At 52.5% G+C, this 14679-nt stretch overlaps 1 protein-coding gene across 1 annotated transcript in view; it reads left to right on the top strand.

The window, feature by feature from the left end:
- The window catches only part of BRSK2 (BR serine/threonine kinase 2), a gene marked incomplete at both ends in the record, with an annotated part of 49832 nt that overhangs the window by 29281 nt on the left and 5872 nt on the right, over positions 1 to 14679 (top strand). Inside the window, 14 exons of the mRNA XM_080912969.1 lie at positions 251 to 345; positions 1671 to 1756; positions 3109 to 3249; positions 3563 to 3679; positions 4041 to 4074; positions 4222 to 4290; positions 4405 to 4551; positions 5809 to 5840; positions 6139 to 6303; positions 6502 to 6822; positions 8820 to 8885; positions 10819 to 10879; positions 11679 to 11886; positions 12319 to 12367. Coding sequence (XP_080769095.1) covers positions 251 to 345; positions 1671 to 1756; positions 3109 to 3249; positions 3563 to 3679; positions 4041 to 4074; positions 4222 to 4290; positions 4405 to 4551; positions 5809 to 5840; positions 6139 to 6303; positions 6502 to 6822; positions 8820 to 8885; positions 10819 to 10879; positions 11679 to 11886; positions 12319 to 12367 — 1591 coding nt within the window. The remainder of the gene's footprint in view (positions 1 to 250; positions 346 to 1670; positions 1757 to 3108; positions 3250 to 3562; positions 3680 to 4040; positions 4075 to 4221; positions 4291 to 4404; positions 4552 to 5808; positions 5841 to 6138; positions 6304 to 6501; positions 6823 to 8819; positions 8886 to 10818; positions 10880 to 11678; positions 11887 to 12318; positions 12368 to 14679) is intronic.

Genomic DNA, 14679 nt, shown 5'->3' with positions numbered 1-14679 from the left:
GAGAAGTCTGTCTTCTGTAGACAGCCAGGAGGAGGCTCTCTTCCACACTGGAAGGAACCTGAACATAGGAGGAGACCTCAAAACCCACCTCTACAGTGACACACTTCCTTCAGCAAAGCCACACCATCTACTAGTACAACTCCTCAGGACCCAAGCATTCAAACACATAATTCTGTGGGGTTAAACCTATTCAGACAACCACAGTGGACATGATGTAGTGCTGGGGTTGAATCTGGCCTCTCTCCTGCAGGCTTGGTGAAGCTGGGAATCCACTGTGTCACCTGCCAGAAGGTTGCCATCAAAATCGTCAACCGTGAGAAGCTCAGTGAGTCGGTGCTGATGAAGGTGAGGCAGTGGGCTGAGGTTAGAAGGGTCATCACCTGGAGGGATAGACCTAGGTATCTGGGACTAACATGGATAGCTTCTGTCCTGCCTCTAACCCCAGTTGAACACATGAAGTCCTGTCTATTCCTGTTGGAGCAACACCAAGGTGGCTCCTGGGACATTCCGTCCTCAGGAAGGGTTCTACGTGTCTTGACCCTGCTAGCCTGGAGAACAGACCCACAGTGGACAGTAGTGTTACTGGGGCCAACATGTTAGAACAGCTAACTGGCTCCCAGTTCTCTGGTTAGAATGAGGAAGTGCCCCTGTTCTCTGAGACCCCTCTTATCAGGACCAGGCTGCCCTGATGTGGAGAAGCTAAGAGACTTAAGTAGTTGGCAATTGTAAGAGGAGATAACAGCTTGGGTGAAGTGAAGAACATTTGGCACTGGTGGACTGACCAGTTCTGAACTGGAGACAGACTGGCTGGATATATTCCATGGTACAGTGGCCCTGAAATATAGAACAGGGTTTTAGTACTGTGGACACTGTATACATGGAACCATATGGAGGTAACATATGGGCCAATAATAGAAAGGGCTTCTCTGGAGGAAGATCTGGAGTTGAGGGCCAATCAATAGTACTTGTTCCCTCCTACTACTGCTCCTACTGAGTAGTACCTGTGTGGGACGACATCAGTCTCTCGACTCCCACTGCCCAGTAAGACCAAGCCTCTGTGAGACAGTCTGGGAAGAGGGTAGATCTATAGCTTTGAGGCTCTGGAGACAGAGAGACCTATGAACGGTTAATATCTACTACAGACTAGTGGCTTCTCCTTTCCAGTCCTGTGGGGCCAAGGTAGCTATGTGCAAGGCTGTGATCATCAAAGTTCTAGACCTAAACTCAAAAACAGACCTGGTTGCGGGGGGCCACTAGGACAGATTCCATATTTCCTTTCAAGAATGGTGATAGCTTGGAGACTGGAAGAGGAGCCTGTGTTTGAACAGGACCTGTCACACAGTTCCACACCCAATATATGCACGCACATGCAGCCCTCTGTATACACATGCAGCCCCTACACATATACAGAGCAGCAAGCACACTCACCTCCAACTATATCCTGGTCCCTACTGACAACTGATGCAGAACCCCTGCCCCAAGCATTTGTTCTGGCATTGGCTCTTCCCCGGCCTCCTGGGATAGCAAGGTCCAAGCTGCAGATATCCCTTCTATGCAGCTCATCCCCAAATGCAGTGTCACCATCATAGGATGTAATACAGGTAGCCTATGCAAGGCCTGTCTTGGTGGGCTGTGGTTGGCTGCAGGGCAGTGACATGGTTTCTCTGCAGGTGGAGCGAGAGATCGCCATCTTGAAGCTCATCGAGCATCCACATGTACTGAAGCTGCATGACGTCTATGAAAACAAAAAATATTTGTAGGTATTGCTGGGCCTGGAGACCTGGGGAGGCCAGGGTGGGTGGCCACACTTGCACTCGGAGAGCTGGCTGTGTTAGCGTTGCCATCTAGCTGAGGGGCTCTCAGCCCTGACCACAGTGGCCAAAGGTTTCTTACCAGACCTGTGGCTAGTGTTCCAGGGGATCTCCAGGCTGTTAACTTGAGGCCAACGATGGGAAGGGCTTCTCTGGAGGAAGATCTGGAGTCTAGGGCCAGTGGTACTTGTTCCCTCCTCCTACTGTCCCCTCCTGAGTAGTACCTCTATGTGGCTACATCAGTCTTTCAACTCCCAGTGCCCAATAAGACCAAGGCTCAGTGAGACAGTCTGGGAAGAGGGTAGATCTATTATATAACTTCCCAGAGCCATTAGGAGGCCAGGGAGTGGGGCCATGAGTGAGGTATCTTAGATACTACGTAGAGGGTGTGTCTAGCTGTTGTCTAACTGTGACCAAATATCAGAAAGGAAACAGCCAAAAGGAAGAGTTGATTTTTTTTCCCTTTTGAGAGCTGAGGATGTGTGGTGGGAGTGGGGATCAATGAGTGGGGCACCATAAATCTTGGTGCTGGGCAGTTGATAAGCCTGGACCTCCATGATGGTCAGAAGGAAACTGGGGAAAGGCTCTATTGAGGCACTGCTAGCTTCTCCCACTGGGTCCCCCAATGCTGTTCCCAGTGTGTTTCCTCTGTAGGATCTTCTTTGGCTCCCTAATTCTTACTAGATTCCCACAAGGCTTAGTCACTGGGCTTGGGACCCCAGGTCAGCTAACTACTGTTGGCAGATCCCCCACTCAGTCTAGATTCCTATCTAGTACGACTGATCCCTGCCAACAAACGAGATGGCTCCTGACCATGTCACTAGCTGCCCTTTGTTTTTATCTCAGAGGCCTTACCTATCTCAAGCTCAATCTGAGCTCATCAGACTGTACCCCATGTATCCTCTTGGTCACCTCTTGAGTCCTATTATACAGCTGAGATCCCAGGGGACTGAGAGTAATTTCCAAGTCACCTGCACTTCCCCCTAGAAACAAGTCCCCTCTGGTTCCGCTGTATAGCAAAGATCCCAAGGGACTGATAAAAACTGGGTAAGGAGATGGCAAGCCCTGCTGGATCAGCCTCACTCCATTCTGTGGTTTCCTGACCCACTGCCCAGCTACAGGGGGTCCAAATGATCTTCAGTGGGACACAGCTACCTAGTGTGAGAACCACTAGGAGCCACAGCAAGTGGGCCCTTTTTGGGGCCTTACTCTGGGCCCTGCATGAGGCTTCTCTGACTAGGCAGCAGGAGGGCAGGTCATAATACTGGCACTGATGTCCCCCTGACCCATTTCACAGATACCTGGTGCTAGAACATGTGTCTGGGGGAGAGCTGTTCGACTACCTGGTGAAGAAGGGCCGGCTGACCCCCAAGGAGGCCCGCAAGTTCTTCCGGCAGATCATCTCTGCACTGGACTTCTGCCACAGCCACTCCATATGGTGCGAGCCAGACCAGGCTGGGTCAGGCCTGCATCTTGAGGGTGGTGTGATTCTTATGGGTTTTGTCTAGGCCTTGAAAGGCTACCAGGAGCCCACTTAGACTTTATCTCTGTCAAGGGCAGGAGGATACAGCATCCCTGTCACCAAGGCCAGGAAGACCACTAAGTATTAGCTGCCTACATACTGTATGCTTAGATTGTCACAGGCCTGTCCCACTAACAGCAGTTTGGAAAGGGAGCAGTCTTCATCAAAGAGTGGGAGTGGGGAAGTGGGTGCCAGCTGCATTTAGGCTTATCTGGCCCTTACTCCCCAGCCATAGAGACTTGAAGCCAGAGAACCTGCTGCTGGATGAGAGGAACAACATCCGTATTGCAGACTTTGGCATGGCGTCCCTGCAGGTGGGAGACAGCCTGCTGGAGACCAGCTGTGGGTGAGTGAGTAGTGTTCTGCGGGCCCACAACATGACCCTGGGGGTAGTTACCACAGATACTTCTACCCAATCCAGACAAGCTTTGAGACTGGTGGCCTGTGGCTGCAGAGTTACAGGACATTCTGATGAGAAGCCCAGAGTCCAAACCCCCATCCTCTATAAGAACATATAGGGCATTTAGGTTGAGAGAACTTAGTCTCAAAGCCATTCAGCCTCTTGGAGCTAGCCCAGCCATGGCCTGTGGACCTCACATCCAGGCTTCCTAGGGCAGAGCTAATGTGGAGAAAGTCTCAAGGAGGGTATAAGGGTCTGGGCTGTGCACCCTGGCCTCCTGCCCCCTGACCTGCTGTTTTGTCCTTAGATCCCCACACTATGCCTGTCCGGAAGTGATTCGGGTAAGCAGCCACTGGGGTCCCTGTGGTGGAAGGACCCTTCATCCTGCTACCGCTGGCACAGCTCAGCTGCCTTCCCTCAGACCCACTCCCCCACTAGTACCCCTACCCTGCACACTGCCAACATCTGGCATTGCCCTCCTCCCACAGGGCGAGAAGTATGATGGCCGCAAGGCAGATGTGTGGAGCTGTGGTGTGATCCTGTTCGCCTTGCTGGTGGTGAGCCCCACCCACCTAACCTTTTTGTTCCCTTCCCCTATCTTCCCACATCCTCTCCCCCTTTCCTCCTCTTATACTACGACCCATGATGAGTGCTGTTCTGCCTACCCACAGGGGGCTCTGCCATTTGATGATGACAACCTGCGGCAGTTGCTGGAGAAGGTCAAGCGTGGTGTGTTCCACATGCCACACTTTATCCCGCCAGACTGCCAGAGTCTCCTGCGTGGCATGATTGAGGTGGATGCAACTCGGCGCCTCACGGTGCGTCCTGTCTACCTCTCTGTTCTATTCAGAACTCGAGTGCCAATGGAGAGCCAGGCCCTTGTGTATTCTTGTCCTTTCACACCATCTCTTGGACCTGTCCTTTCCTCAGACATACTGGTGGAATCTTAAGCTTCCATCTCTGGCACTTAAAAGAAAACATGTCCCTAAGGGTGGGGGCTTCCCACCTGTGTCTGAGTGTGTGCTGTAGGCATACTACGTGTATATCAATATGAGTCTGCGTTGTACCAGATGGATGAGCTCAAGTGTGGGTCTGTACATGCCACCATGTGTGCCCAGGCTTATGTAAGGAGAGTATGTACCCAAATGCATGGAAGATGAATGCACACGTGTGTGTTACCTGTATATGTGTGTGTGTGTGTGTGTGTGTGTGTGTGTGTGTGTGTCCAGCTGTTGTGGGGAATAGTACATGCTCAGTCCATAGGTGTGTCTCACCTACACACAGCAAGCAGTATGTGGATACAGATATGCATGGTGTGTGTATATGGCTGTGTACAGCTGCATGTGAGTGTGTGTGTATGTCCAGCCATAGGGGCCCTGTGTCCAAATCTTAGGGGCACAGGTACACTAGGTAGCAGCCCTGAGCCTATAAGTGGTTGGTTCAGGTGAACCCTGGAAAGTTTGCCCTCCTTTGCTATCTTGCTCCTCTGGCATCCTTGTGGTATGCCTCCTGGCGATGTGAGTCTTGAAGCTCCATCAGCTATGGGGTAGGCAAAGGTGTGAAGGAAGCCCAGCAGCTTGTTTTGAGCCATGAAACATCTGCCCATATAAAAGAAGCAAGATGCCTGGTGGGCTGGCCTTTTCTAGAAGAGATATCACCTGCTCTCTCCCACAAAGCAAGTTATCCCTGTCTTGAGTCAGGATAGAAAGGTGTATTGGGTTACCCCAGCCTCCTGCCCACACCTGCACCCAGCTCCTCCTAGCCACCTGGCTTTGCTTCCTGAACTGGTTCCTCATAGAATGCCCTCTGATCTGGGAGGGTCCAACCAGGCAGGACAGGTGCCCCAGGGTGCTGCTTGCTTCCTTGCCTCTCTTTTCTGTGAACCCTTGTTCCTTAGTCTCTCCTTCCCTGGCTTTACTTCTCTGCATCTGGGGTGGGGGCAGGAGTAGGGGTGCTAGCCTGGGCCTCTGAGAATGCAGCCCCTGCCCTGCCTTCTCCTATTCTCCCACTCTGGCCCCCTACCTCCTAACGTGGGCTCCCCCTGGTACTAACCCCCTGTTTCTCTTTCCTTGTAGCTAGAGCACATTCAGAAACACATATGGTATATGTAAGTAGCTTCTCTGCCCACTAACGCCTGCTTTGCCTGTTGCTGTGGCCTGCAGGGCCTGCTAGGATGGGGGGAGGGTGCCAGCCAGCTCCGGGCTGCCCTAGCCTCTCTCTCTCCACCTCCCTGAGCGGCTGTTATAGGATGCAGGAGGTTTGCAGGGCAGGGTGCAGGGACAGCATCAGGACTTGGGCTAATATAAGGGTGGATCTTCCACCCCCTGGCCACCTCAGGGTGGGTGGAATGTTTTCAGGATAGTCCAGAAATGAGTGACTGCTTCTGGGTGCCCTATCATCTACAGAGGTGGCAAGAATGAGCCAGAGCCAGAACAGCCTATCCCACGCAAGGTGCAGATCCGCTCCCTGCCCAGCCTGGAAGACATTGACCCTGATGTGCTGGATAGCATGCATTCATTGGGCTGCTTCCGAGACCGCAACAAGCTGCTGCAGGACCTGCTATCTGAGGAGTATGTTGGGGTGTGGTAGGGGTGCTTTAGTCACTGGGCTCCATTTCCTAAGATCTAGCTGCTCTAAAGGGCATCCTTGTTGGTCCCTGTGGATCCTCTAAGGTAGGTGGCCATAGCCAGAGTAGAGTCCCTGCAAGGCCATTGTCAGGCACCCCATGTCACCACATATCCATCCTTGGCACCTCTCACCTGCTGCAGGGAGAATCAGGAAAAGATGATTTATTTCCTCCTCCTGGACCGGAAAGAACGGTATCCCAGCCATGAGGATGAGGACCTGCCCCCCAGGAATGAGATAGGTACAAAGCTTCCACCCTATCACATCCCCCGTTTCTGGCTCTTGGCCCAGTCTGACCCCAGTCTTCACACAGACCCTCCCCGGAAGCGTGTGGACTCCCCAATGCTTAACCGGCATGGCAAGCGGCGACCTGAACGCAAGTCCATGGAAGTGCTCAGTGTGACAGATGGTGGCTCCCCAGTGCCTGCAAGGAGAGCCATTGAGATGGCCCAGCATGGCCAGAGGTACGTGCCTGCTGCCCTGGGGGCCAAAGCCTCCCTCCTGTTGCCCAGGCCAGGGTAGCATCAGGTTCTCAGCCTACTATCCTTAGTCTGACCTTGCTTGTCTCTGCCCATTCTCCCTGGGATCTGGACTGAGGCCACTGGACTGGGCTGGAGTTCACTGCTAAGCATGCTGGCTGCATGGGCTAAGTTGGGCTGCACTGCACTGAGCTGATTGAGCTGGGCTGAGGGGGCGGGGACTGGACTGGATTGGGCTAGGTTAGGCTAAGCTGGACAGTACTTAACTGACTTGGAGTTGGCTGGACTTGACTAGTTGTACTGACTGGGCTGAGCTGCACTGGCTGGATAGAACTGAAATGGACAGAGGTGAGCTGGGATGGATGAGACTGAGCTGTGCTGGCCTGGATTAACCTGGGCTGGACTAAACTATTCTTGTGTGGTCTGACTGGACTGTACTAGATTAAACTGGACTAGGTGGTTTTATCTGGGCTAGCTCTACTTACCTAGCTGCACTAGACTGGAATCAACTGGTTTGTGCTGAGCTTGCCTGGAATGAGCTGGTATGACCTGGATTTTATAAAACTGGACTGTCCTAGGCTGGGCTGAATTGGACAGGACTGAACTAGACTGGACTGAACCAAATTGAACTAGGCTGTGCTAAAGTGGGCTGGACTGGACTAGGCTGGGCTGAGCTGTGCCTGGCTGCTCTGTTCTGGATTGAGCTGGGCAGTGATATGGTGCAGCTGTGTTCAGAGCCCCTTGCTCATCAGGCTCGTCCCTACCTGGTGCTTGGCTATCTTTGATCTGGATTGAGCTGGACTGTGGTGTAGTACGGCTTTGTTCAGAGACCCCTGCCCAGCAAGCTCATCCCTCCCTGATGCTTGGGCATCTCCGGGTGCCCAGTAGCAGTATTGTGGGCAGGATGTACAATTCAGGAGAGTGCTAAGTAGAAGGGCACTTAGAGCCTGCAAAGCCTGCCCTGGCAGAGTGGAGCTCCCTAACAGGCAGGGGTCTTAGTCATCTGCAAACAGACCTGAATTGGGAGATCCCACAGGCCTTGGCAGCATAGTCAGCATTGTACTCTGCATGAAGCACCCACTGCCCATTCTTGCTGCTGGGAGCTTGGGTAATGAAGCAGGCCAGGTCTGCCCCTGAATTTGTCAGTAACTGGGAGCTATGTCATGGCTAGGTAGTCATCAAGATAACAACTTCCTCTGACTTAACTTTAGTGTCCTGATATTTCTGACCTGTTAGCTCCTCCCCATGGATCCAGGCTAGCTCATGTTCCAGCCTGAAAGTTTCACTCCTTGAGAAACTTTTTTCAACTTTCTAGCCAGCCATGGCTCACAATCCCTTGGCTTCTGGCAACAAGGTGGGACAGCAAGGGTCCCTCTTGGCCATGTTCTTACCTAACCCTTTTCCTGGATGCTGCCTCTTGTGGATATGCTTCACCTCAGCAGAACTCTCCCAGTAGCTCTAGTGTACACCATGTACTCAAGAGGTGGTTGCCTTTCCTTGGCCTCTCTTGAATCCCAAAGGGTAGCTAAGGGTCAGTGCTCAGCTCTGAGCTTCCTGGTTTCTAATACGGCTTCCAGGCCTATGTGCTGCAGGGTGGGCCCATCTGTGGGATGGTGGCTGTCTCTAAGGGAATCTGGAAGACCCTTTGTCCTGGCACATCTAGCCTGCTTCTGCTCTGGTTTTGCCACTTGACACTGGGCTCTGATGGGACCACTGGTGGTGACAAGGGATCCTGGGGCTGGTGGTGAGTCTAGACATCTCTAAACTTGGTTACCTCCTTACCTAGAAGGTCACCCAGGGCAGGCTGTGCTGTGGCTTCTGTCCCCTTCCTCTCTCTTCATCTCTGTACCCTGGCCTGGGGTTGGTGGGCCATGCTTGGAGGGCTTGCTTGGTGTGGTCAGGCAGCACATGGCCCAGCAGCTGACCTGCGTGTGTGTGGCCAGGGCAGTAACTTTTGTTTTCTCGCTTTGTTCCTGCTGTAGTAAAGCAGTGTTCAGTAAAAGCCTGGATATCGCTGAAGCCCATCCCCAATTCAGCAAAGAAGACAGGTATACACCCTGCCCATCCAATCCGTCTTTCCAGCCCTACAATGCAGGACTCCTGCCTGAGCCAGGCAGACAGAGGCGGGGCTGGAGGCAGGGCTTACTGACAGACACTTCCACCTCTCCTTTCTGGGATTGGAACTATCTTAACAGGCCAGGGGAAGAGCCTGGCCTGGGCAGCTATAAGGATGCAAGGAGGGGTGGGGTTGCTGGGGCAAGGCCCATGGCCAGCCCAAGCTAGAGGCCCACATACTCAAGGCTTACATAGGTCCAGGACAGGGGCATCACCCTGCACAGACCTGCCTTGTGGTTGCAGGCCTGCCACCCCTGCCACTCTTTTATCCAGATGGCCTTGGGTACTATTCCCACAAGGGCTGGTCAGTTTAGATGAAGTGGCTGAGTGTTCCGTGCTCCTGGCAGGTGGCAGCAGGCCAGTAACAGCTGCTGCCTGCTCATGCTGCTGATTGGCTAGCCCACAACCTGTTGAGCTGCATACTTCCCCTGTACCTGCCTGTGTCCCTTCCTGCTTGCTTCTTGTCTATTTGGCTTCCCTCAGGGCTGGAATTATCTTTCCTACTTTGGACAAGTTGCAGCTCAATTCCAGCATTGCTAGAGAGAAGAGAGGTTGATGTGGCCCCTATGCTTCTGTTTCAGCTTCCCTTCTTCCCTTGTGCCCAGCAATGCATTCCTCTCTGGCATGGTGGGATCAAAGGCCTAGGCTAGGCCTCACTGCTTGTGGCTGTGTCCCCTTTCCCCTGGCCTCTGGTATCTCCATCCCCATCTCCATCTTCTCAGCGACTGGCTCCTAGCTGTATACCTGGACCTTTGTTCCAGTGGGGGGCCCTGGTACCACCCTGACTAAGGCATGCTGCCCTGGTCTACATTGTTCCTCAGGCTTCTTTAGCAGTAAGTGGAGAGACTTGGAAGTCATGGACACAGGGTTCTGGTCACAGGTGCTCTGAGAGCTGGCAAGGAGCCAATAGAGATTGGCATTGCCTGGGTGAGAACCTGCAACCCATTGTGTATAGTCTGTTTCGTGGTGGGCAGGCCAGGGCAGTGCAAGCTGGTCTAATGCTCTTTCATCTTCTTTTGTCCTGTGGCTGCACCCTACCCCCGCTTTCCCCCCAAAGATGGCAGGTCCCATAGCCAGGAGTGAACCTGTGTTTTTGTGTCTATTCTCATGGTGAGCCGATGGTAGGCCTAGTCTCTGACCTACAGGGCATTAGCTGTTCACCATGTTGTAACAGACACACAGCAGCTAGTACCTGCTTCCAGCTACTTGCAGGCTAGGTCTTCAGCCCAGTGGGGCAATAGTGGGTTAAGATGAAGGCTGTGGGCTGGCCCTGGGCTTCTCCTGTAGGTGGCTGTGGATGTGAAAGGACTTGGCAAGTACCCATGTAGTGAACTATATACCGAATTTTTTATTTATATATATATATATATATTATATATATAGTTATATATATAATATATATATAATAGTATATATATATTATATATATAGTTATATATATAATATATATATAATAGTACATCCCTGGAGAGGCTGGACTTGGGTGCCAGGGTCATGGAATGCATAAGGCTGGATATAGTTCACAGGGATCCTCCATAGCTTATCCTTGCATCTCTGTCCACACAGTGTCTGTGGGCTTTTGAGAGCCCCTTAGTACCTTTTCCTGTGCCTGGTCTGAAGTTGATGGTGGGTGGCTTCTCTGTGTGTGAAGGAGCCCTAGGGACTCTGGATACATACTGGGTGGTGACAGCCAAGGTCAGCAGGATGGCCCTGGACACAGCTGTGCCTCTAGAGACCTTCCTCAGCATGGTAGAAGCCTTGGAGCTCTGGGTCAGGACCCCAGGCCTCCTAGAAAGTCCAACTAGAGGACAGGAGCCAGCAACCCTTTCCTGCTGAATTGACAGACACTCTGCTTTGTTTCCCCAGATCTCGATCCATCAGTGGTGCCTCCTCAGGCCTTTCTACAAGTCCACTCAGCAGTCCTCGGGTGAGTGACTACCCCACCTAAGCCTTAGGTTACAGGACTAGCCTCAGGAAGTAAAAAGGGATCATAGTTAGAGGGCGTGGGGGTGGGGAGCAGGGCCTCCACAGACTGGGAAAAACCCCATCTCTGCCTTGCACACAGGCCTCCTTTGTGGGCATCTTCCTGGCTGCTGCTCTGCTGCTGGGCTCTGGCTAACTGCATGTTCTTTTGTTTTGTGTTGTCCGTTTTCTTGTATGTCATTTGTTTTGTTGTTGTTTTGGTTTTTTTTTTTTTTTTTTTTTTTTGGTGGCAAACCTTCCCCTTGTCTGTCCCCTCCCTCTGGTCCTGCTTGGGTTTCCTGCTTGAATGCTATTGCTGATCCTGGTTGCTATGTGTGCATGTGGGTGGGGTGGGCACGGGCTCCACTTCGCGGTCACCCCTCCTGGTGTCACTGTAGCCTGTTAGGAAGTTTGTCCTGCCCCCTCTGCCCCCTGAGCTCCCGTATGTGGCTTGCCCCCTGGCCACCTCCTTGGAGCCTGAAGCTTGTCGGAGCACCTCTCGGCCAGGACACATCCTCTCTCCACAGGCCGCTCTGCGGCCCAACCCCAAGACTCAGACCTTGCCGTGCAAGGCCAAGCTGACTGACAAGCCGCTGCAGGGCACCAAGTCCAACCCGCTCCCAGCCTGCACTCAGACCCAGCCTCCTGGAGCCAGCATTGGCACTCCACTGGCCCTGTCCCCTGGGCCACCCACCTTGCCGGCCCCTGCCCGACTTCTGTCAACTGGGACTGAACCAAACACCAAATCTGTCCCCACCATACAGGTGACCCCTCACCCCTCACCAAGGGGTAGTCCCCTTCCTACCCCCAAAGGGACGCCTGTTCACACGCCAAAGGAGAGCCCAGCTGGCACACCCAACCCCACACCACCATCTAGCCCAAGTGTTGGAGGAGTGCCCTGGCGGACACGACTCAACTCCATCAAGAACAGCTTCCTGGGCTCACCTCGCTTCCACCGCCGGAAACTGCAAGGTTAGTACTGATGTGGGGCTGGGTAGGGGACAGAATCTACATATGGGGTCTTGCACTGCTCAGATAGAACATAACAACAGCTGGCAGGTCTGTGAGCCTCTCAAGCCCTGGTCTCTGAGTCTGTCCTGTACCCTCTTGTCCCAGAATTTTCTATCATCTTCTAGACAGCAGCTATGTTCAACGAGGCCTATTGGGTGGTTAGGAAGCCTACACACAGGTCTTGGGCTGTGCTGGGGACAGTTTCTCTGTTCATCTGGGGTCTGGAGAAGCACAACGGGGCTTCAGCACCAGAGCATGGACAGCACCTCGAACCGGGGTGATGGGGGGAATGCAGGGAGTTTGGGGGTGGAGGGGAGGGAGGTGATAGACATGGTTCTGAGACTCAAACCTGCAGCACTCACCAACCTTGCCTTTGTCCTTTTCTGTGCACAGTTCCTACACCAGAGGAAATGTCCAACCTGACCCCAGAATCTTCCCCAGAGTAAGTGGCTTTGCCATCAGGCAGGGGATAACCACCTGAGGGCTTCTGGTCCCTGGCCTGAACCCTTTGGGCCTGTCTCAGCCCACAAGTCTTTATGAACTTCAGATCCTGTCTACATGAGAAATGCTAGGGGTAGGGCATGTCCTAACGCTGCTCAGAGGACTCTGGAGTTGGCTGGGGACAAGTAGGTGTGCTCTGGGCTTCCCAGGAGTTTAAGGGATCACAGGGGGTGTTTGGACACGAGGAGAAATGGGGCTGTGCTGAGGAGGGACAGCTACAAGATATAGGGTCCAGAGAAAGCACCAGGGTTACTGGCAGAAGAGAGAATCCCTCTAGCCTTCAGCTGGAGGGATGGGAATGTAGGTGGGCCCAGTGTACCCACCCTACAGATGCCAAGTACCTGTACAGTGTGGCTTCTCAGTATCTTTCACAGTGGCCTCTCAGTATTTACTTCCTTGGTAGCTACTGGTGTGAAAGTAGGAAAATGTCATATGAATGGGGTCTGGGGTAGGGGAATGTACTGGCAATGACCATCATTGTAGCTGGGCAGCCACATTCAGTGACCAGACAAGAAGAAAGGCAACACAGCTGAGGACCTGTGGGTACTTGCTTGCTCTGTGCTAGCAACTGAAAGTAGTAGAGGTACTTGCTGTGCTTTTTGTCCAAGTAGAGGTCAGGGGCCTAAGCTCACCGTAACTGCCCTGAGGTTCTGGGGGCACATGATTATTTTTGAATAGGTTAGGCCTTTATGTTGCTCTGATAAAAGGTTTTTGAAGATCTATTTATTAATACTTTTTTTTCTTAAAGAAAAGTAGAACGTTTGTAATGGTAGCTTGAGAAAAGCCCTTGGCTTCCACCACCTCCTTCCTCCTTGATCTCCTTACAGGCTTTATCCCCCTACCCCCAAGCCCTGCATTCTGGCCCAGGAAAGTTTTGCACCCTCATCTTTCATCCCTCACTGGTCATAGCCTCCACAGAACCATGACCAGGAAAGGAAAGGTATCTCGGGAACTGGCTCGCCCGGTTGTCTATTATGTCAGGTCAGCTAGCCAGAAGCCATGGGAGCTATAGCAGTCTATAGAGTTGACCCCCCCCCCCCGCTACTTTTCTTTCTAGTGCCTTCAGCTGGTTAACTGGGGCCCACTAAGCTGAACATTTTTTGTCTACTGACCTAGGCTCTTCTCATGCACCTTTATGGCCCACACCAAGAAGACTAGTACTAGGGCCCAGCACTATGGATACTAGAGCTCTATCATGGGCTGTGTCACCCTGTGCCACACAATCTGATCATGCAGCTTCTTTCAGAAATGTATGACTGTTTGCACCTGTGATTTTTCAGCCAGAAACTCTGTTTTCTAGAACCACTTGTCTGCTTCGAAATATCCTGAACATTGCTGGTCTCCAGGTCCAGGCATGGGTCTTGGGTACAGGTGGGACAAGGGTACACCAGGGGCTTGTACACAGGACTGGGCAGAGCTGACAACAGGAGCACAGAAGGGCTGATGGTCTGTGTCTGCCACAGAGGCCAAAGAACCATCCAAGAAATGAACAAGAAAGGGGAAGTCACAACCAGGAAACCCTTCATACAACCTAAATTAACAGTGGCTTAGTGCTACCCAGCATAGAGACTCTCATTCACACTGGCCACATGCTAACCCTATCCCTGAACACCAGTGTGGCTGCTGCTGTCACTTCCCTCAGTTTCTAGCCTGAGTCCCTGATTCAGAAATGTATCTGACTGAGGGGCTGGCTGTGGCCCCACTGTACTTACACCAGGCAGCTGGAAGTCTGCCTGGCCATGTTAACTGGGAGCTGCCATGTGACAACCTGCAGCTTAACCTTCCCAGGGTCTCTGAACAGACAGATAGCAATGACTTCACTGGGCATTCTAGATCACTGTGGTCTCTAGGGCCAGGAAAGAATCTCTTCCAGTTGCCAGTTGTCAAGCTATCATGGGAAGATAACTAGTCCTGTAGTTGGGTGGGTAATATGTGCCAGAACTGGATGAGAGTGGCTGAACCTGAGGGTCTGCCTGGGATCTTACTAGCTGAGGTGTAGAGCCATACAATCTACTTGATATCAGAGAGCCCCCACCAGACTCTTTAGCCTGCTCCAGCTTCCAGTAGTCTGGGAACATTTCTTACAGGAAGGTGTAGGTAGAGTGAGCTTCTCAGAATGTAGGGACCCAAATAGAGGCTAAGACTTAGACACTCTGACCTGTCCCCTGTCCTGTACAGTGAAATGTCAAGAAAGTGGCACTCAGACATCCAGTGAGAGTCAAGGACTTACAGTTGTGTGTGTTGGGGTGAAAT

Source organism: Micromys minutus (assembly GCF_963924665.1).
Source record: "Micromys minutus genome assembly, chromosome: 2".
Classification (NCBI taxonomy): Eukaryota; Metazoa; Chordata; class Mammalia; order Rodentia; family Muridae; genus Micromys; species Micromys minutus.
Note: the sequence above shows the minus strand (reverse complement) of the source record. Positions and strands in the feature narration are given on the sequence as shown.